Below are 23,624 nucleotides of genomic sequence, written 5' to 3' on the forward strand. Positions count from 1 at the left end.
GAGCCAACCCTCGAAGACCCCAGGCCAGACCAAATCCCAGCACAAACCACGGGACATGTGCTTCCCATCAAGGCCGGGGCAGCAAACAGAACCTCAGCAACAACACGAGCTCCATCGATGACAAAAAGAATCTCTCGAGGGAAACTGATGTGCCTCATCGGCCTGCACAGATTTCCAACTGCACTCTCCAAATTCTGGCATGATTACTCACTGGCAGTTGTGGATTAACCTAGTGTTAACACGCGGTCGAGTCCAGCTAACATTGGGAAACAAAACCATATGATTTCTTTTTCTTTTCACAACTATTACCTTTCATGTGCAACCCTCCCTGTACCTTTCCCTGGCCTCTGGCACTCTCTTTACTTGGTACCACAGCAAATCTATAGGGGGGTAGAAGGAATGTGTTTGTAATGTCAATAAAGTCTGAGCTATGACAAATGTCATTTTAGAAAGCGCGCGCTGAAGGGAACAATGTTACAAACACAAGCAGACACTTACTGCTCAGAGATGGACAGGAAGAGTCTGGAGAAGGGGCGCAGGGAGGCCTCCCCTCCACACCTGCCCCCTCACGAGGTAGGCCTGGGTGGCGGCCGGACCCCAACACATGGAGCAGATCGCCTGGGAAAGGCTTGTGATATGGCGGGAATCTACAAGGAGTACGGATGATGATGCCAAACGTGGCCTCCTAATTACACTGCAAGAAGCAACCAAAAGATGCCATGGTGTGCTCACTTGCAATTATACTGAGTTCCTCTTTTCCTTGCATGGAAACAGAGCATGTACTATGTGCCGGGCAGTAGGCTGGTCACTGGACACCCACGGGCAAAAGGCCACTTGCCACTCGCCACATTTGAAGAAGGTGGGCTCCTGTCCTGTGTCAGATGAGGATCTGTTTACAAACTGGGGGCTCCAAGGAGGCTTCCTAAAGCCAAAGTCAGAGGTCGGAGGACATATGGGCCCCTGAAGTAGAAGAAGGTGGCCCAGGAATCAGTGTCCTAGTAGAGAGGGGACCCCAGGCTGAGGCCGGAGAGGGACCCAAAGATACCGCGGCTACTGCTGAGACTCCCTGTCCCAGGGCGGGCAGTCTGCCTAGCACCTTGCATGAAGAACTCACCTCGCCCTCACGGAGCCAGGGAGGCAGGGAAGCTCACCACTCTCCCCATTTTGCAGGAGGGAAGCCAGTGAGGTCATCGAGAGGTTTGGCAGTCACCCAAGGAATGGGGCCGAGGAACAGGGGGCGGGCTTCCGAGCTGGGCTGCCAGAGCAGATGTTTCTGACTAAGGATAGTGGGATAGCAGGGTCAGGCACTGACCTCGGGTTCAGAGTGAGGGGTAGGGGGGACACACACTGGACAAGAGCCGTGTGGAAGACGATGCCACAATGCCAGTGGGGGTGGGGACATGCCAGGGGAGGCGGAGGGAGGAGCTCAGCAGTGGCACCAACCCCTCCCTGCAGCAGATGTGCTGCCCTCTGACAGGGAGGTCGAGGGGGATAGATGAGGTGTGGACAGCTGTCTGCCTGTGGACAGGCTGCCGCCCTTCTGAAACCCACATCCCAGAGGACATGGAGGTGGCAGTGAGCAAGCAAGAAGCAGCGTGGGGACCCACACTAGAGGGCGAGTGGCACACAAGCAGAAGGCAGGCTGAGGGGAGGCTGGGAGGAGAAGAATGGGGTCAGGCCTGAACTGTGTGGGGGGGCCCTCCTGCTTTCAGAGGAGGGGCTCCCATCAACTTGCGGGTGGGTCCCAGCTGCTGACTGTTCGGCCGGCAGCTTAACCACTTCAACACCAGGGTAGCTCACTTGAGTTGACAGGAACAAATTCAATGGAGCACATACATAACACTTGAAGTTCGGGGGGGAAGGCGTGGGAAGCAGGCCTCCAACCTGTCTGCTTATTCCTTGAAGGAAGACTGAAGGGTGTGGGCATTACAACATACCCCACAGGAAACGCTGGTATTAGGAGATAAAGCATTTGTAATAAGCTTCACTTAATAGTATGTAATTTAGTACAACTGGCCAGCAAAGCGAGATTCAAGAGTCAGCTGCAATTTCTTTAGCACACTCCCACTTGGGTATTTTCATTCTCCGCTAAGTAAAATAACATGCAGCGTGTTTTTTCCCTCCCTCCTCACACAGTGTCCCAAGCCCATCACTAGCGGGGCATTCTTGCACAATGGCATCTCCTGACTTTGATTCGTGAGCAGGTTGGTGTGCCACACCAGGCAGCCTGGTGATGGCACCACGCAGAGCTGTTAATAAGACACCACGGGAAAATAAAATGCAAACTTGTGAAACCAATGAAACTGGTATGCAAAATTGTCCAACTCCATTTTAGAGATTCATGCTAACTAAAGCAGTTACAGTTTGTTTGAATCCACACAAGGTACAACTCCCTTCTGGATTTTTTTATCCTATTATCTGGGTCTGTTAGATGTAGCTAATTGGAGCACCTTCCAATAAGGACAAGATCATGGGACAAATTGTACTTTACTCCTCAACAGCCATCCCCTAACCCTAATACGACAGGATAGCTATCCTCCCAACATTACACAGTGTTCCATGAATTGCCACTTCTTTAGGAAAAATAATTATAAATAAGCTTATGTGCAAATTTAGATCATGAGTATAAGGTAATAAATTAATAAATACGAGTTTAACAAACCTACTGCAGCAATCTCTTTAGTACTGTCTCTGAAAGACTGTTCTAAAGCACATACCAGTCTATGACGTGTCCGTCTAGAAACTCTAAGACCCAAGGGGCAAGCAAGTCCTCCCAGAGAAGAGTTCCCTCTGGCCCCTACCCCCAAACCATCGGGACGCTCCTAAGTCAATCTGGAGACCCCGCTGCCTGTGAAGACTGGAGGGACGCAGGCCCTCAATCCTAGATGGCAAGCATCATTTAGTGTGCAAATAGATACTCTTCCCGTTCGTTTTCAAGGTAGTGCAAGCACAAGCCCCACAGCCTGGAAATGGCCAACTCTGGGGTATCCGTTACAGAATTAACAGCTTAGCCTGAGGCTGCTTCCTGGGAAAGGTTTGCTTGCAGCTCAAGGCAAGGGTGGTAACCCAGAACTCTTACCACATTTTGCTGGTTTCCTGGAGACAATGCCATCGAGGTGGAAATTCAACTTTCCTTCTGAGAGGCTGCCGTGTTGGTCAGCGCTGGCCGAGGGTGCCTACAGGACCCACTAGAAGCCCTCAGCACTATGGCTCGTTTGGTTTCCCTGGTTGACGCCTCCCTTGTGTTGTCAGCAGAGAAAATAACGCTCATCCTGTGTGACCCCCCTGGGAGATGGCTGCGGAAGCTGCACCCTGGCTTTCTCCAGAGGGCGCCGTGAGCCTTCCCCACAGCTGTTTTCACTCTAGTCCTTCACTCTCAGTAACCACTCACAGCTGTGAGCATGACGGCGCCCTGAGCCGGGAGAGTCCCAGGGGGTCACCATAGCTGGGGTGACCTTGGGGACCTGCAGCCCACAAAGCCCTTTACAAATTACAGGCTGAAACTCACGAGTGGGTTTCTAAATCAGTACAAAGGACCATGAAAGACATTTGGGGGAGGGGGGGGCAATAGACTGGAAAAATAAAACCCTGTAGAAAATGGAACACCTCAGGTATAGTTATTGTTTTGTGAAATGTCGTGAGTGTGGTTATGCACTTGACATATTTCTCTGCATATGTACATGTATATATTTATGTGTGTGTCACTGTCTTACCCATGCTCGTACCACTGCTCAAAATAGCAAGAAGTTGGATGCTACCCACACGGTCATCAGCAGACTAATGGACACAAACTCACAATGGGGCACCACACTGCCGCAAAACAAGGGAGAAGCCAGAAAGTAGCTCATGACACAGCCAGACCCAGAGATCACGTTGCTGAGTGAGGTCGGCCAATCACAGAAAGACAAACATGTGTGAGACCAACTACTAGAAGGATAAAAACCAAGACGAAGACAGGCATTCAGAAGGGAACCGACTTTAGAGATTCACAAGAGGAAGAACCATGGGCTAGAGAGCTGACTGGTATGGACTTGGGTGAGAGGGAGGATGGAGGATCAAGGAGGGACAAGGGAGAGGAGACGAGTGGTTGGAACTGCTGAATACTGACCATCTGAGATGTAAAGGCCCCACATTCAACTCACAATTTTAAAAACATCATTGCCTGAAGCACTTCGATGTCTGATTAATGACTTCATCTCAAGCTGTCTTCCTACTCTCCGCTTTACTGAATTTCCATGGGAAGGGCCAATCTGAGATTCTATTACTGAGAATCCAGCCATCTGGTGACTTCACCACCCTCTTCCTGTTTGCTAACAACGGGAGGAGCAACTGAGTAAGTGTTGGGACCTGCACTGGAGAGATGCCATCGTGAATAACAGCTATTAAGTGCCTTCAAAACTAGGGGCACAAAAAGGGAGTCTTGGGGTCAGAACCAGTCAAGAGCTTACAGCACCAGCTTCTGAGGGACATTTCCTGAGCCGCGGCCTGAGGCTGGCTGGCTGGCTCTGGTGTCTGTGGGCAGTGACGACTGCCACAGCCGCCCACGCAGGGATCCGACTCAGGTGGGAATGAAAGGCCTCTCTGTATGTCAAGTACCTTCTTAGTTAAAATTAACACACAGCTCGAAGAGTAACACAGCTCTCTGTACGTGTGGGCTGCCCACTGTGAGCCCTTTGAAACAGTATCAAAGAGGAAGGAGAAAGAGTTACTGTACTTTTGAGTGGAGAAACTGGCAACGGGGATCTCAGCCAAATGAGCAGGGTCAACATCACCAATCAACCATGGATCACATTGACGGTGTGTACCCTTGCAATCTGAGACGGTGAAAATGGCACAGGAAAAACCTCTAAAGTCCCAACAGCAGGGCATTCTACAATCTACCCCACCAGGACTCCCCCAAAAAGTGCCAGGGTCATCAACAAGGACAGTCTCAAGTGGCTGACTCTTGGAAGGTATTTGTACCTCGCTGGTGATACTGTCCCCACTGGACTTATGGATCACTTGGCTGACAATGGCGTCAGGAGGCTAGTTCATTTCCAGACCTAAAGGGTGACTGAAGGCACCATCTTGGCTCATAATGATTTGCCGAAGGACAAAGTTCAGAGGGGTGAGGAAAGACAGGAGGATGGAAACAGGAAACTCTGGGAGCAAGTGGTGTGCTATACTGTGGAGACTGCACTTAATGGCATGAAACAAAATGTGTATCAATGATCGAATGGAACACTGATGTGCTCCGTAAGCCTTCACCCAATTCACAACACAGAGTTAAAAGAAAACAAACAAACAAGGAAATCCTGAGAAACAGGCACAGCCCAGAGAAGCCTAAGGAAACGTGACAACGAAGCCCAGTGTGCTACATGTTGGCTAGGTCCTAGAGTAGAAAGGGAACACAGCAAACAGAGAAATCTGAATCGAGTATACACTTCCGTTAATAAGAACGTGTCAGTACTGACTGTGGCAGTTACATCCTTTCATGTCCACTTGAAGATATATAAAGTGTGGGGGTGGAGTTCAGCCTGTCAATCAGCTCACAACCTGATGGTGACTCTTTGTGGGCATAGCCTTCTCATAAGGAGGGTCTTGGTAACCTCCCCACCCTTCTCTCTACCTTTATCTTCCTGCTGGTGAGCCACTCTGAGACCTGCCAGAGCCACCGCCTTTAGATCCACACGACTTTGCACCCATCCACCTTGATCTCCCTGAATTCTGGGTCACTGCTGTGGCTGCATGAATCTAAAGAGGGACTTCTGAGCTAGTACCGGCCTTACGGACTTGAGTTGGACGGGGCGGGGATGTTCTGTTGATGTATGATTGCTTCTTGATATAAAGCTCATTTTTGCACATATATGAGTGTCACTGGACTTGTTTCTCCAGTCAACCCGGCCCAACACACTGAGTTAACAAATGCACCATACTAATTACAAGAGTTAATGGCTTAACATGACCCTTCTAGCCCTCCACTTTGTGATGTACTGTAAATCCTAACTTCTACACCTGTGCTTATAGTCTTATTTGGGAGTGAATTATCTGTTATGCTAATGAGCAGAATTAAAGTGGGATATATACTGAATCCTCGCCTTAATTTACTTAAAGATGTGGTCTGCAGATTAGCCATCATCTCTGATATCTATATTAAAACAAGAAGTAATTCCCTGTTTTATGCTGTTAATCCTTAGTAGGCAGACTGTCAGCTACCTGCTTACTGTAATTTAGAAAAGCATGGGGCTGGGGTCACAGAACTGGCTGATACTCTATCTGGCCCACCTAACAAGTGCAGAAGTCATCCACACGTCCTCTATTGAACCATTTGACCTCAGAAGTTATAAAGACCATGGCTCCATCAAAGCAAGATGCGAACATTTTGACGTGAGCCCAGGTGCACTCGGTTGTGTGGCCAACATTGGGATTCATCAGGAGAATCCTCCAGACTGAGTCTGGACTTTGGATTTGGGGATTGCTAGCCTGCACAGCTTCCTGAGCCATTTCCCCGACTGACAAGAAAGTAACGAGGGGAGGAGTGGAGGTTGACATCAGAGACCATGGAGTGACACAGCATCTTCAAAACCGTGAACATTTGGAACATTTTTAAGCTCTACCTCATTGGGATCATCCTTGTGCTGATCCTTATCGATCATGTTTGCACAAACGTAAGCTATTAGCAGAATGGAGATAGCAGGCGCTCCCCGTATCTTCAGTGTTTTCCTGCGAAACTAAAAGTGTTCTATAATCAAAGGTTATTTTTCAAAAGACAGCGACACAATAATGTACCCAAACGTACAGAATGCCCATCAAAATCCACCCCCTGTTCAAAATCTGGACTAAAAGCAGGCGCAGCTAGTCGACGCTGGCTCTTGAGTGGAAAGCTCAAGTACAGTCAGGGCTGGGGCAGCTACTTTCCAGCATGCCCGGTCCTAAATCAATGAACACCAACCTGAAAGCCCACGGGAGAAGCAGGGTGCAGATGAGGTGGACTGGGAGACCAGGCCTGCCACTGACTTCGCTGTGGGCCCGACTGGCCTTGCAGTCCGAGAAGACAAGAGGAACACGAGAGCCTCTTGGCTCGGACACCAACTTCCCCCCGAGCCCGGGCTCCTGTCCGCGTGTCTGATCCTCACAAGCACAGATCCCTGATTCAGACAGGCGGAGAGCTTTCTTTTTGTCACCCAACTGCCACATGGGACTAAAGCAGGTCTCAATACCTGGTTCTGAGCACAACCCAGCTCAGGTAACCCTCGAGAGAAACGATGGGCCATAGACGGGGGCAGCCGGAAGCTCTGGCCGCCTGCCCACCTGACCACAATGGTGTTGGCTTCTCCACTGCTGTTGCCAGGAATGTCACAAAGTGGCCCTTGTGAAGGTGTAACAAAACTCAGTAAGGTGCAACTCAATGACCTCACCCTCTGTTTTAATTCCCTGCCCTGTCATTAACAATAGGAGGCCTTTTAGTCTATAAGGCAATGCTAAGAAAATAAATCTAGTGGTGCTAAGCCACTATTTTGAAAATGAGTTAATTAAGCCATGGACTATGAGCTGCAGGCTAACTGGGTTCCAGCTACTAGGGAGCCTGTAAGCTCTCTGACAACCTGCAGGCTGCGGTCTCTCCTGGTGGGCAGCAGAGCCAGAGCTAACTGCTGTCCTTCCTAGGTTCCTCCCCTACCAAATCCTGGGCAGCAGAGGTCCTGGGGCAAGTGTATGCCCAAGAGCAAGGCTAAGATGAAAGTGTCTCTGTTAGCTCTAGACCAGATCCATACTGATGGCTCCTTCTAACTCTAGGGGACATGGGAGGAGGGAAGGAGAGTCCTACAAGGGTCTTGCTCTCAGAGTGGGCATCTGTGTGTCTTTTCCCCATAGGTAAACAAAGCAACCGGCGGTTGGCTGAGAATTGGTCTGCGGTTAACACCCAATCAATGTGTGGGAGCCCAACATGGCTCATCTCCAGGCTGCAGCGAACAGTAGCCCGCACAACTCTGACAAGCACACACCAACACCCCGCTCCATCACCACGCTGGAAGAAAATGGAAGATTTGGGGACTTGAAATGGTTCACAGCCAGAAGCCACCCCTCTAGCACTCGGAAGACACGGCCCCACTGCGCCGACAGACGGGAACAGGGCAAGGGTACGAGACGAAGCATTTCAGATGCTCTCGTGGGGCTTCTGAGCAAACTGGGAGAACTGCTGGGACGTAAGTGCTAGCCCGTCGCCCACATGACATCAACCTTCTCCTTCACGTTACAACACTGCATCGCTACCAGGTCATAATTTTCTTAGGATCTGAAGATTTCGTGATTAAAAAAAAATGAGTAAGAGACCCACTAAATTCCATCCATTCAAACTTGAAGTCACCCCCATCGAAAGCTGTTCCGGCTCATAGCGACCCCGAGGGCAGATCAGAACTGCCCGGCCCCTTTGGGATTCCTGAGACTGTACATCTTTAACGGGCAGAAAGTCTCATCTTTCTCCCATGGAGCGGCTGCTGGGTTCAAACTGGTGGCCTTTTGGTTAGCAGCCCAATAGGTCATCTACTACATCCACCAGGTTTCCTCCAAATTCCATCTACAGCAGCTTCAAAATAAAACGTTCCTAATTTTAAGACTGTTCGTATTAAATCTCGCCCATGGTTTTACCCTTTAATCCAAGTTCCTTAGGTGCCTGTTGTATGTTTCTGCAGGAGCTTGGAATCCTTTGGGGAACAAAGCTGGGCTATAAGAACCCACGATCATTGCAAGTCACTTACTAATAACCACCTGTCGCAGGTCTGCTCTACCCACAGGCAAGTCATGAAGCTCAATGAGGGACAAGAATAGTGAGGGTCAAAGAATAAACACACACAGGCTTACTGGTGCGTCGGTCGAAGGAGGAGCACAGAGCTCCTAGTGGGGCAGAAATCCATACTGCCCCCGTCACCTGCTAGCTTTCCACTAGACACACGCTCTCCCTGAAAGCTACAGGGAACGGCCTCCGGATCTCCAGGGCGGACCATACACCCACAGAGCTAGCTGCTAATCTGAGCTACACACAATGGAAAATGCTCCGGTGACAATGGGTTCCACTCTTAAGTCCAGTTCCCAAACGAGATTTGACCTAAAAAGTCTTAAGAATCAAACTAAGCACTATAGATTTTGTTATTTTTTTTCCGGTTCCAATCTTAAAGTGTCAATTGCCTCCAAGTTGTCTCTGAATATACTACAGAGATGCAAGTTCTACGAAGATCAGAAAACAGAAGCTAGCAGTACATGGCTCCTTCTACAGTCAGCGCTACATCCTGGCCGTGAATGAAAATCTCTGTAAAAAATATGCAACAGGAACCACACTGGGATGTTCCTGGAGGTGGCCCAGGTCCTTTTGACACCCCCTCAGACCAAGGGGTGCACTTACCTGTCTTTAACCCTCCAAGATTTATGAGCTTCAATGTGAACGTGACTTGAGAAACGGCCCTTTGGGGGCTATCTGATTCATCCAAGAAAAGAGGCAGCATTTAAGCAGAATCTGTAGGGCACCTGGGGGGCGCATGCCTGAGGACATCCATGCACTGAGCAGTCCCACCCTCGGACACTCACCAGAGTGACAATGGCACATTCCGCCGTCAGCTGGGCAGCACTGAACAGTGTCCGAACAAACCGGTAAATCTGTTTCTGCTCTGGGTTGTGTTTGTCGTAGTCGGGTGGCACTTCGGATTTCTGGGGAAGGAAACATTTTCAGATGGCCGGTCACTCACCACGAGCAACAGAGAAACCACGAAACTATCTCATGAGAGACGAGGAGGAGGTAGAGATTACCGAGAGCGGGTGAAGGTTTTCATCAAAAATGTCCAAGAGCATCCTTCCATCTGGGTCCCTGGTGGGGAAAATAACAGAAAACGGAGTTTATTTTCTGCAAGAATGAGCGTCTGTCAAAAGAGAACAAAAATAGATTCCGATCGAAATGCATTTCAAGAAGACAGAAGGCAGTGCTACACGTGCGATGCCTGATGCCCGATGCCCGTCAGGTACGCGTGAATAATAACCCTATTTCCTTGACTAGTCCGTGGAAGTAAAAGGGAGTGACCACACCTCGCTGAAGTAACCAGGTAAGAACCGAGCTCTATCGCTTTTTGCTTTTCAAATGACCCAAATCTACTCAAGTGACTTAAATTCCTTTAACATTGTGCTTTTGAGCAAAGGTCAACTGGTCTATTTGAAGTCACTGTGACCTTGGTGCTTGGTAGGAACTATGTCCAAAGCTATGAACACTCAGTGTGTCTGAGAGGTTAGTTTAAAACTTTCACAACGTGCAACTTGATCACTTCACTAATGAGGAGCTTCGCATTTCTGTATTGGATGCCAAGAGGGGGCATAAAGAAAAACTGAACTCGAGGGCCTATAAAGGAGAGACTGGTGGAGTGGTTTTCCTAAAAGCACGGCGCCTGGGGCCATCTGCATCTCACCATCGTCAGGCAGCTCCCCATCCATCTGTTTCGTGCCAACAGGGCTTTACCTAAACATTTTCCCTTCAAAACCAAATCTTGGGTCAGCTCAGACAATCGACTGCCAGAGTCTGGGCCTGGGCGTCAATTCCACATAAGGAGACTCGAATGCGACAGACCTTTCTCTAAGCCACAGGCATCATGACAAACGCTCCAATTTCCACTCCATCAATTTGCTTTCAGAATGAAAGAAGGAACAAGCTTGGTCAACAACAAAAAACAAAAGAAAAACTCGAAAGGCACTGCCATCAAGTGGATGCTGACTCTTGGGGACCCTACAGGACAGAGCAGAAGGACCCCTGTGAGCCTATGTGCTGAGCAACCCAATGTGTACCCACCACACCACCAGGGCTCTACAAAGACCTTGGCCACAACAAACTCGGATTCCAGTCCTTCCCTAGCCCCTGGTGCTCACTGGCTCCCCCGACTCGGATGAAGGCAGCCAAGACGAGCCAAGCCCGAGAGAAAGGCAGGTCTCAGGTGGGCGGGACCTGAGAGCTGCACCTGGAAACACTGAGCGTGTTCCTTCTGGGAGCGTCTGGTTACACTGCCCGTATTTTACAGTGACCCTGACAAGCAGGAAACAGCCGGTCCGTCACCTCACTCCCACCCTCCGCAAGATGTCCGATGGCTGCGGCAGGCAGCCCGGCTCAGGTTTCCGGACGAGTGAGAGAGAGACCATGAAAAGCCATGCAGCCCCTCTGGAGAAACAGGCACCAGCAATCATTCTAAGGCGGAGCACGCAGGTGCAGATACTGTATGAGGACTGAAGAACTGGAGCTGCAATGGCTCTGGAAACAAAGTACATGCTCTGAGAAGTGACCTGTGGCTTCACTCCCACCACATGATGCAGCCCTGATGAAGAGCGTGCTGTCTGTTGGGACTACCAGCTCCAACCCTCTGCCTCCAGGATGACCAATGAGGACAGGAAGTCAGCAGGCAGGGCAGCTTGTCAGCAGAGCCACCTCATCCCCGAGACTCCAGCAGGCTCTGTACGAGCAGCTGTGCTTAATTATGAAACTCCCTCCTATAGTTGGCCTTGCACTAGTCCTTTTCACTCATTTTTAGTGGAATTGATCACCACTAAGCCAGAAGAGCAAGACAGTAAAGGTTTGGGTATGTATTGTGTGGGGTCAAATCATAATTCCCTAATTGACTCCTTGGGTTTTCTTTGGCAAATCATTTTGTTTTCCTGTCTGTTAACATCCCCAGTGGAGTTTTTCGTAAGAGTTAAATGAGATAATGCACACAAAGAACTAACTAGAGAGGCCATCCAAAAACCAAGCCCACTGCCATCAAGTGGCTCGGGCTCACAGTGACACCTACATAGGGTTCCCGAGACTGTCGATCTTTGCGGGAGCAGACAACCTCACCTTTCCCCTGCAGGAGTGGCTGGTGGGTTTGAACAGCCATCCTTGCCATTAGGGCCAACAGGGCTGCATAGAACGGCCATAGCAACTGCTTAATTATTATCGGCTATGGCTAAGCTGGATGCCCTGGTGGCAATGGTGGGTAAGCATTGTACTGCTAACCACAAGGTCAGAGGTTCAAACACACTGGTCACTCTGCAGATAAAAAAGGATGTTGTCTGCTCCCATAAAGATAATGCCTCGGCTATCAAAAGATATAGCGTCTGGGGTCTTAAAAGCTTGAAGGTAAACAAGCGGCCATCTAGCTCAGAAGCAACAAAGCCCACATGGAACAACATATCAGCCTGTGTGATCACGGGGTGTCGAACGGATCACTGAACACAAATGGGTGCATAAGCAAATGTGGTGAAGAAAGCTGATGGTGCCCGGCTATCAAAAAGTATAGTGTCTGGGGTCTTAAAGGCTTGAAGGTAATCAAGCGGCCATCAAGCTCAGAAGCAACAAAGCCCACATGGAAGAAGCACACCAGCCTATGCAACCACGAGGTGTCGAAGGGATCAGGTGTAAGGCATCATCAGAACAAAAAATCTTACCATAGTGAATGATGGGGGGAGTGTGGAGTGGAGATCCAAAGCCCATTAGTAGGCCACTGGAGATCCCCTTGCAGAGGGGTCTCGGGGAGGAGATGAGCCAGTCAGGGTGCGATGTAACAATGATGAGAAATGCAACCTTCCTCTAGTTCCTAAAGGTTTCCTCCCCGCTCCCACTACCATGACTCGAATTCTATCTTGCAAGACTGGCTAGACCAGAGGAGGTACACTGGTACAGATGGGAACTGAAAATACAGGGAATTCAGGATGGATGAGCCCTATAGGACCAGTGGTGTGAGTGGCAAAACAGGGAGGGTAAAGGGAGAATGGGTAAGAAAGAGGGAACCGATTACATGGAACTGTGTGTGACCTCCTCCCTGGGGGACAGACAACCGAAAAGTGGATGAAGGGAGACGTCGGACAGGGCAAGATATGACAAAATACCCATTTATAAACTATCAAGGGCTCATGCGGGAGTGGGGAGCGGGGAGGGAGGGGAAAAGTGACGACCTAATGTCGGGGGTTTAAATGGAGAGAAAATGTTTTGAGAAACGATGTACAAATGCGCTTTACACAATTGATGTGTGTATGGATTGGGATAACAGTTGTATGAGCCCCCAATAAAATGTTAAAATAAATAAATAAATAAATAAATAAATAAATAAATAAATGAAAGAAAGAGAAAAAAAAAGATAATGCCTCGGAAACAATAACAGAGGGTCTCTATGAGTTAGAAGTGACTTGATGGCAGCAGGTTTGGGGTGTATGGCTACGTTAACTTTGAGATCTACAATAGTCTAAGATCTCAGAGATGCTAATATGAAACTGGCATGAGAGCTTCATAACTTACTTTCATCAATGGAATTCCATTGCGTCTTGAGGCTCAAGCATTTTAAGAGTGAGAACCAATGACATAAACAAGCAGTCCGTAAAAAATCTCTCTCACCAGTGCTCCACTGTTTAAGGTTCTGCGCTACACTATCTTTTCTTAATTCTTAAATCCAAAATTCTCAAGTGCTAGCCAATGATGATAGAGAAAACACCTTTCCGGGTATTTGTCCCCACCCAACATGCTGATTAGAAGCTCTGCCATCTAACCTTCACTGAACTGACCCATCTTGATACTCTGCCCTTTCTTAAGATAGCTCTAAGTTCACAGTCATACCTGCAGACTACCTGGGGCTGGCTGGTACTCGCTCTTAAGCTCAGGGGCTCTGTTCCCACGCAAGGAGGTCTAGACTCACTGAGAGGGTGGCTCTGTTGTTCCCACACTAGTTCACACCTGTTGTACTGGTATAACCATGTAACACATGTAAATATTACATTTATCAATAAAACAGAACTGCTGTAAAGAGTGCTCTTGTTCTCATGAGAAGCAAGATGGATGTGTTGAAAAGGCCACACTAAACGTGACACACTAGAAAAATTACTTTGCTCTTGGTTGTTTGCTGTGCGCCACGGAGTGAATTCTGGCTCCCAGCAAACTTCTAGGTCGGAGTGGAACTGCCCCACAGGGTTTCCTATCTTGTCAAGTTTTCCCCATCAAAGCAGCTGGTGGGTTTGAACCACCCACCTTATGGTTATTAGCAGCTGAGCACTTAACCACAGCACTGCACAGGTTCGCTTGCTACTGATGAAGTACTGTCAAGATTTGAGTGATTCTACACTCAGACTGTTTTGCAAACTTTTATGTCTTTACTTTTTCCTCACTATTTAGAAAGAATGAATTATAGATGTGGCTTATGAAAATATATTAAAAAAGAACCCCACCCCCGACCCCCTGCCTTTGGTATTCCACAATCAGGGCACTGTGCTGGAAGCAGACAGCCTGGATTCTGCAGTGGGAAGATGGACAAATCAACGTGCTCCTACATGTTTTGAAATAAAATGTTTGTTTTAAGTTGGTGCCCATCTGTTTTTATGATCCCTGGTTCTAATGGACACTTACTATACTGAGTTATCACCAGACCCAATCATATCCATCGAGCTTATGTCTCAATTTATACCTAAATTTATTCGACTAGATTCACAGTAAATCAAACTTTTTTTTTTTGGTGTGCTAAAGCTGCACACAATAGTTTTTGGATTATATTTTATAGAAGATATTTAAACAGATAACACAGAAAATAAATAGTGAAGAAGAAATAGAGGAACATTATTAAGGCTTGTTCCATTTTGGTGGCTTTAGTCACTAACACCCACATGGTTTCCTCTAATTCAGAAGCAGTTCAACACTTACCTGTCATGTTATGGCAAATTAAACTAGCTATAGAACATCTAAAAATATGGACTACAGAAATATAAAGTTCAAAGGTCAGGCAACTATAAACAACAGGGGGTAAAATCAGAAAACTATACAATAAGCTGTGATGTATTAGCAAAAAATGCATCAGCCACATACCTGTTTTTGATGTGATAATATATTGCGAGAGCTACACTGTAAAATAAAATGCAGTTCAATGTTTTATAAACATATTCAAGATCTTACACAATTATCATAGATATTTAATAGAAAAGGCAAACAAGCTATCAGAACAGTCCCACTGCATTCAGAAAACTGCTCGTGAAAAGACATTTGCAAAGGCAAGCCACTCTGTTACACATTCCCCCCGAATCAAGAAATCTTCTCCAGACACGCCGGATTTCAAAACAAACTGCTGACAGAAACTGTGTTGAATGCTGACACTATATTACACTGCATGTTACCTTGCACTCACCTTTCATATTCCAAGAAAATGTTCCCCGACTGGACATGTGGAGAAAAGCCCTCTTCCCCCTCCCTGCCTCAATCTGAGTTCCTTTCATCATCTGTCCAGTTGGCTGTTATTCATTCAGGTTCACTGGGCAAATGTGGTCCGTCCACTAGTTTAGTTTTCCTTTATAATTTCATGAAGAAGCCGAACCATACTTTACGCGTGCGTCTGGGCCGACTTCATGCCAGCACCGTGTCTTGGTCTTGACGGGCACGGCACAGTGGCTGGGCTGGGGGTGGGTGGGGGTGTCGCCTGTTTTGGGGCACCAACAGATCACGAGTGAGCGAGCTGGGAGGCGCCCAGGGGCTCATCTTCCCGTCATCACAGGATAAAGCCTGTTTTTCCGAGTCAAGCTTCTCCGGGCCTATTCATTCAAAGGACTTCGGCCTCAGTGCTAAAATTCCTCATGCGAAAATGACCATCTTTCACCATTTCCCATGCCATCTTGAAAACAGCACCCACTCTAATGAAAGGCCTGCGACAGCGATGAAAGGGCTTTAGGATAGATGAAACTAATAACATGGCTTCCTAAGTGTTTTCCTATACATCCACAGCCCTGACCCAGAAGACACGCAGGACAGACTACTTTACAAATGAGAAAACTCAGGGTCAAGGCCCGAGGTGCCAGAAATGTCCAACTTCTGTAATGGTTTGGTGACCTTTTTCTCTACTACGCAATGCCTCTGGAAAGCAGGAGAAATTACTGCTTTAGCAGTTTAATTTAATCAGCATGCTGTGATGGTTGCTTTTCAAATCTAATGTCAGGTTTGAATGGAAGGTTTTGTATGACTGGGTTCAGGGCAGTGATTCGTTTGATCTCTTTGAATGATTGAGAAAGCAAATGGGTTCTTGCTTCCCTTCTGAGACAGCAGGACGGAGGAGCATCACCAGACTGGGAGGCAGGCGAGCTGGGTTCAAAATCTAGCGCCTTCGTTTAATGGCATTCACTCGCCTCATAGCGCCTTCATTTCCTCGTTTATAAGACTAGAAGGATACAGTCTCTATTATTAGAGAGCTGTTATTATGATTGAATGAGATAAAACTGATAAAAGCATTATTTCAATATACAGCTCTAAAACAGGAGTTATTATTACTGTTGTGATTCCCTATCAATAACTTCATCTCAAGGGAGAAGTCGGACAGGGCAAGATATGACAAAATACCCATTTATAAACTATCAAGGGCTCATGCGGGAGGGGGGAGCGGGGAGGGAGGGGAAAAGTGACGACCTAATGTCGGGGGTTTAAATGGAGAGAAAATGTTTTGAGAAACGATGTACAAATGCGCTTTACACAATTGATGTGTGTATGGATTGGGATAACAGTTGTATGAGCCCCTAATAAAATGTTAAAAAAAAAAAATAATAACTTCATCTCAAGAAGCCTGGCTCCTGCAGATTTGATGAACGCCCCAGGGTCCCAAGACCATCATCCTTCCCAGCCAGGGGCGAGACTGAACTTAGCTGGGCTTTCGACTTCTGTGAGAGCTAGAGCTACGAGGCTGGACTACAGGATCAGCTTCAAAGTCTTGGGAGAACAAAGAGGACCTTGGATTATTTAGGGGAGGCAGAGCAAGCATGAAAAGACTAGGTTTCCGCTTGCTAGGCACGCCCTCAAAATACCACAGTCACCATCACAGGGTCCATTCTGACTCACAGTGCTCCTGCGGGACACAGTACATCCGCCCCTGTGGGTCTTGACGCTGTCGGTCTCGATGGGAGCAGTAAATGTCATCATTCTCTTACACCACTTAGTGGCTTGTGGTTTCAAACTGCTGACCTGTGGTCAAGTGGCTCAACTGCCATCCACTATGCCACCAGGGCTCCTTTGCTTGGCAGTGACCCTATTTGATGGAGTAGAACTGCCCCATAGGGTTTCTACGGCTGTTCTCAACTTTCTCTGGCTGGTGGCTTTGAACCCCTGACCTTGTGGACAGCCATACACCTAGTTCCTGCACCACCAGGGCTTCTGAGTGAAGACAGACTTAATGGCAGCGGGTTTGCGTGTTCTCTGGTTTTGAGTCAGCATTAGGCAAAATGTTTGAGTCAGACAGCCCACAGGTTTAGTTAGCATCGCCCTACTCATGTCCTCGCACCCCGTTTTCTTCTGGGTCTCTACTTTCCTCTTTCACTGTCACAGCGCCCAGCTGAAGAACTCACCCGGGCCTAACAGCACTTCAAATTGCTCTTTCTTCAGCTCCATGATCAGAGCCAAGCTGGGGTGTGAGGCAAGATGCAGAGGGTACCACTTCCCTTGGACACCCGCCCTGCCAGCTCCTTGCTCCCAAATGTGCATCTGAAAGAGGAGGATGCTTTTTAAAGCAATGGGACCACTGAGTGAAGGACAGGAAGGGCAGCAGTTCCCAATGGTGGCTGCCCATTAGAATCTCCCAAGGAGTTTCGGAAAATCCAGATCTGCAGTCTCTATCGGATCAGTTTAATCAGGAACTCTAGCCATACCCAAGCCCATCAGTCTTCTTCTCACAGTTCCACCCAGAGTCCCCAGAGAAGTGCGGACTTCAACAGAAGCACACCGAGGAGTTCCATGTGCTTTCTACCTCCAGGGTCAATGACTGGATCATCACGTTGCCAACTCAGTGTCCCTGCCTGGGCTCATAAGGAAGTCCTGACCAGTGGTGATTTTAAGTGGTCAAGGAGTCAGGCGTTCACAATCTCTCTGATTGTGAGAGCCAAAGAGCTCTGACCGCCACTCAGAGCAACGTGGCCATTGGTTCTACTGGGCACCTTTCCTGTGAGGCCGGATTCCAGGATGAAGGGCATGCGAACAGCTTTCATTCTGTGCTGTTTAAAGGTTCAGCGGATGCCAGGGTCGGCAGGGTGCACTGTTCTTCGGGGCTTTCCGCTTTGCTCCCACAACTGCTAACGACTTTGTCTCAAAAAAATGCTTCCCAGAGTCGCTGTGCCACTGTCCCAGCCGGAAACTTGGGCCCAGAGGTATGTAAGTGGCTCCAGCAAACCACACAAGCAAGGGCCTTGTGAGGCTACTGTGCAAACCTCTCCCCCGTTGCCTCCTCAGACTGCTTGGGCTTATGCTTGCTCACCATGTAACGCCTGTCAACACGGAGGTATTGAGGGGAGGGGCCCACCTCCATCCAGATCTGGGAAAACTGCTGCCAATAGGACGGAAGGGCACTGCTTAGACACAGACCACTCATCCTAGCGGCTGCTCTCCTCCCTCCGGCCTGTGCCACAAGATGCTCCGTAGCAGAGCTCACATGGCCCTGCCTGAGGCCGGCATTGAGGCACCTGGGGTCATGTTTAAAGACAACTTTGAAGCTTAAATGCCTACTACCACCACCCCCAATGAATCCTTCTTAGCACTTTTAACGCACATTACACATGCCAGCATTTAAACGCTTGGTGAAACAGGTGGAGAGAGAAGTATTCTCTAGATTTCTCCAAAGTCGGCTGCCAACCCGAGGCCCCAGCTCACCGAGTGTTCTCTGCCAGCTACTGGGGGTTCTTATCCCTGGGTGAGTGACAAGATTACAGGAGACCCTGACTCCACCTTACATCCCAGCTCTCGATAAGAAAGCCTAGGGTCCCCAAGGGAATGGATGTTATCCAAAGATCCACTTCTTTCCTCTTACCCTGTTTTAAAAAAAGAAACTAAAGGGCCCCAAAGCAAAGGGTCCCTTCCCCCACCCCCGTTAGTGACAAAGCCAAGATTAGAACTGAGATCTCTTGACTCCCAGCCATTCTCTCCACTTGCCATGCCAGCGTTCTCCTGCAGCTCGGAGCCTTAAACTGTGACCACAGTCTCACACACTGCCATCGAGGCAATTCTGACTTAAAGCAAACTCGAAGGACAGACTAGAGCTGTGTGCTGTGAGTTTGGGGGGCTGTACATCTTTGTGGGTGCACAGAGCTTCATCTTCCTTCTAAGGAGCAGCTGGTGGATTCAAACTGCTGATCTTGTGATTAACAGCCCAATGTGTAACCCACTATAAACATCAGAGCTTCTTGTGACAACAGTAGCCTCGTCTAAAGTAGAAAGCAAAACACCCATAGAAGAAACTAGTAGCCTCAGCAAACCATGCCAGAGCAGAAAGATCTAACATGCATCTTAAGTCATCGCTTAATTACAATTGTCGGTCTTTTATGTAAGTGATAATGCAGACAACTGTTTGGATAATGCCACATTTCAAAAACCAAAATTACTTTTTAGAAAGGTGGACAGAACAGTCCCTGGTTTCCTTCTTCCCCAATCTTACTGCTCCCAGAGCCCACAACCAACCAGCACTGCCGCCAGGTTAAGGGATGGAGAAAGCCATTCAGTGAAGCAAGAGTTTGTACCCACCATTTAATTGTATACTTGAGGTTTGGTTGACTGACTGTGCTATCGTCTAGGAAGATAGTGGAGCAGGAGCTGTATTTCCTTGCTATTTGTCCTGGAGGATGCTAGAAAACAATGGGCAACAAGAAAGACAGTTAGACAGGGCTCATATTCCTTCCAAGGACCTCCCCCCACTTCCCCCTGAAAGCCAGAACACTGAGGGAAAGGTATCTTAGCAAGAACTGTTCACACAACCAAAAACAATACAGCACACTGCATTCATACAATGCAATTCCCTCCTTCCCACATAGGAGTCGGCACCACCACCCCTGGTCCCAAACCTCCGTCATCAGGGCAAGAAGAAACCATTGTCTTCAACTACCAAAGAGTCTATTGCTGGCTGGAGTAAAGTGTACCCATTTTGGGGGTATAGTTGGTTTGAAGACCAGGCACGGTGCAACTGACGCTCATTTAGAATCTCCTTTTCAGGAGAAGGAAAGATGAAGTTTTCCCTTGTTAGGAGAAAAAGTCTTCACTAAGAGGATGACTACTGGACTACTGGGTGCTTTGGGAAGCACAACACACGGGTGACCTTACAGCGGAGTGCCTGTTCAGTCGGTCACAGTTAAGAGTGTGGTCTTTTCTTTGGAGACCTTTAGGTCTGAGAGCTACTTCTGAAAGGTGCTGGTAAAGGTAATAATACAAATTATAAACTAATGACATCCAATTGCCATAAATAGATTTAATACTTGCTTTTGAAAAGCAAGCTAGAAAAAGAATTCAAGTAATCTGAAATAAAGTCCTTTTGCTACCTGCCGGGGCCACGTTGAAGGCCCACGTCATCCTCAGCAAACAGCCTTTGCTGTTGGTATGTGCCGGCGAATCAGTTCCAACTCACAGCGACCCTAGTGGAACAAAGGAGACGCCATCCTCACATCTAGCCCCATGGCTGAGCCCGTGGCTGCAGCCTGTGTCAAGCCACCTTTATCACTGTCCCTCCACTTTGCCAAGCATGATGTCTTTCTCCAGGTACTGGTCTCTCCTGACAGCACGTCCAAAGTACAGGAGGCGGAGTCTCAACATCCTGGCCTCTGAGGAACATGCTGGCTGTACTTTTCCCCAAAACAGATGTTTGTTCTTTTGGCAGTCCGTGGTACCTTCAGTACTCTCCACCGACACCATCCTTCAAATGCAATGATTTTTCTTCAGTCTTCCTTATTCCATGTCCAGCTTTCACATACACCTCCTGGGGATGTGAAAATTGCTGGCCTGACCTGTCCACCTCCAACTAAATCCTGTTATCCATAATGCTACTTAGAGACCAACTACATCCCCAGTTATACACAATGCTACTTAGAGACCAAATGTCTTCCTCAATACTTCAGCCTGAGAGATCTAAAAACCGTATTCTAAACAACCCCCTCTTTTTTTTTTAGATCATTTTATTGGGGGCTCATACAACTCTTCTCACAATCCATACATACATCCATTTTATCAAGCACATTTGTAGCCATCATCATTATCGAAACGTTTTCTGCTTGAGCCCTTGGTATTAGCTCATTTTTCCTCTCTCTCCCCACTCCCCCTCACTCATGAATCCTCGATAATTTATAAATTATTATTATTTTGTCATATCTCACCCACTCCCTTCACCCACTTTTCTGTTGTCTATTCCCCAAGGAGGAGGTTATATGTAGATCCTTGTAATTGGTTCCCCCTTTCCAGCCCACCCTCCCCTCCACCCTCCCAGTATCACCACTCTCAGCACTGGTCCTGAAGGGATCATCTGTCCTGGATTCCCTGTGTTTCCAGTTCCTATCTGTACCAGTGTACATCCTCTGGTCTAGCCAGGTTTTTAAGGCAGAATTGGGATCATGATGGGGGGGGGGCATTTAGGAACTAGAGGGAAGTTGTATGTTTCATCGTTGCTACACTGCAACCTGACTGGCTCGTCTCCTCCCTGCAACCCTTCTGTAAGGGGATGTCCAGTTGCCTACAGGTGGGTCTTGGGTCCACAATCTGCACTCCCCCTCAATCACAATGCTTTGATTTTTTGTTCTTTAATGCCGGATACCTGATCCCTTCAAGAACTCGTGATCACACAGGCTGGTGTGCTTCTTCTATGTGGGCTTTGCTGCTTCTGAGCTAGATGGCTGCTTGTTTACCTTCAAGTCTTTAAGACCCTAGACGCTATATCTTTTGATAGCCAGGCTCCATCAGCTTTCTTCATCACTTTTGCTTATACACCCGCTTTGTCTTCAGCAATTGTGTCGGGAAGGTGAGCATCATGGAATGCCAGTTTAATAGAAGAAAGTATTCTTGCATTGAGGGAGTACTTGAGTGGAGGTCCAATGCCCATTTGCTACCTTAATACTAAATACCTAATACTAAACCTATAAATATATGCACATAGATCTATTTCCCCATCCTCATATATTTACATATGTACATGCCTTTTTTTAGACCTCTATAAATGCCCATTTGCCTCCTAGCTATTTCCTCTATTTCCTTTTACTTTCCTCTTGTCACACTACCATGCTCAGCTTTCCTCTTAAAAGCCAAATAATAAACAGAAACTGTCACTCACTGGTTGGGGTAGGGTATCCAGTTCCTTCAATGGCGGCTAGAGGGCACTGCACTACCTATACATGTGACCCTCCCCCGCACCTGACTTCAAAGGTATGTGGGTCAAGAGAAAAAAGAACCAAACTTAGGAAATTCCACAGACAAGGCCATTTCTGAGACTTTACTTCCTAAATATAGGTGGTGTGTGTCTGTGGAAGGAAAGGTTGAGGAGAAGGCCGAGTAAAGTTCAAGTTACAACTAAGGTTCACCTTTCAACAAGGTGTTTCCACATTCATTAATCACAGCCTTCTTTCTCATTAAGGCAAACTCGAGGCATTAAAAACAATTCTCTCTCTCTCTCTTTTTAAGCTCACCTGGCAAGCACAGTTACATCACACAAGAAACGTTAAACATTCCTAGCTATTAATAACCATTAGTATGAGTGGCAAGTGTTTAAAAATCCTGATGGAAATTTCCCCACAGGTGCAAAATCTGCCACAGGCACTAAAAACCTCAAGTGACACCCCCTATTTGCTACATGAAAACTTAGTCACTTGACAGATGTGCCGATGAATTTTAGGAGCTATGGGATGCTCTTAGGAATCTTATTAACGATAAAAATAAAGGGATACTAATTTACTTACACTTCGGGTGGGATTTCATCTATTTCCTCTGACTCAAATTCCTCGGAGATTAAAGTGTTACCGCAGGAACCGTTAAGAGTAAGGAGTTTTCCTTAGGAAATAGAAGCCATGAGGTCTGTGTTAAGGAATGGTGATGAGTGGCCCTCTGGGGTATTTTTACATCCGCCTCGGTCCACGAGCTTGTCTTCATTAGCTGACTTCCAGAACATCCCTCAGGACAGGCAACCCAACCCCTCAAGGGTTAGAAAGCTTTAGCTCAGAAGCAGCCCTACCAAGGGATTAAGCCACGCTCGCTCGGGGATCTCCTGAGCTGGGAGTCTGGGTACTCCCAAAGTCCTCCATTCACCACAAGACAACAGTTCTGCTTCCAGATTCTGTACACCTCCTACTGCGAAGGTCACGGAAAGTACCACAGGCTGTTGAGAGAACCACATGGTCTGTCTGGAAGAAGTACAGCCACAAGGCATCTTAGAAGCCCCGAGGGCCAGACTTCTTCATCTCAAGAACTCCGGCCGTGCTATCAGGAGACTGGGCTCTGGAGGGGAGCCCTTAGCTTGGAAAAGCAGAGTGGCAGAGAAAGGAAGGCGGTCCTCGACTAGAAGGATGGACACAGTGGTCCCAACAACGGGCTCACACAGAGCAACTGTGAGGACGGCGCCGGCCTGGGCTGTGTTTCATCACATTGTGCACAGGGTCACCATGGGTCAGAACCCACTGGGTGGCACCTAACAGCAACTGCGAGTCTTAGAAATTCAATCATTAAATTAATTCCCACTATTTAATAATTTCCAAAGTAAAGGAACATTCTAGGTATTAAAGTATAACATTTTTTGTTGTTGTGTTCGGGGCAGCTCACTCTAAGCACCATTTGGGCAATCCAAGACCACTTGCTGGATGTCAAGGAAATGTAATTCGTCCAGTTGAAAACTTCTCTTGGGCCGAAA

The 23,624-nt window shown here is 47.8% G+C and overlaps 1 protein-coding gene across 1 annotated transcript in view; it reads right to left on the minus strand.

Annotated features, from left to right (window-relative positions):
* The window catches only part of CCNY (cyclin Y), a 207,280-nt gene that overhangs the window by 12,249 nt on the left and 171,407 nt on the right, over window positions 1-23,624 (minus strand). Inside the window, exons 4-7 of the mRNA XM_004702296.2 lie at window positions 19,496-19,596; window positions 14,825-14,860; window positions 9,778-9,835; window positions 9,559-9,678 (exon numbers count right to left, since the gene is read on the minus strand). Of these exons, the coding sequence (XP_004702353.1) occupies window positions 9,559-9,678; window positions 9,778-9,835; window positions 14,825-14,860; window positions 19,496-19,596 (315 nt within the window). The remainder of the gene's footprint in view (window positions 1-9,558; window positions 9,679-9,777; window positions 9,836-14,824; window positions 14,861-19,495; window positions 19,597-23,624) is intronic.

The sequence above is a fragment of the Echinops telfairi genome, unplaced genomic scaffold (assembly GCF_000313985.2).
Source record: "Echinops telfairi isolate 266 unplaced genomic scaffold, ASM31398v2 ScPeMD7_31;HRSCAF=116, whole genome shotgun sequence".
NCBI classification, from domain to species: Eukaryota; Metazoa; Chordata; class Mammalia; order Afrosoricida; family Tenrecidae; genus Echinops; species Echinops telfairi.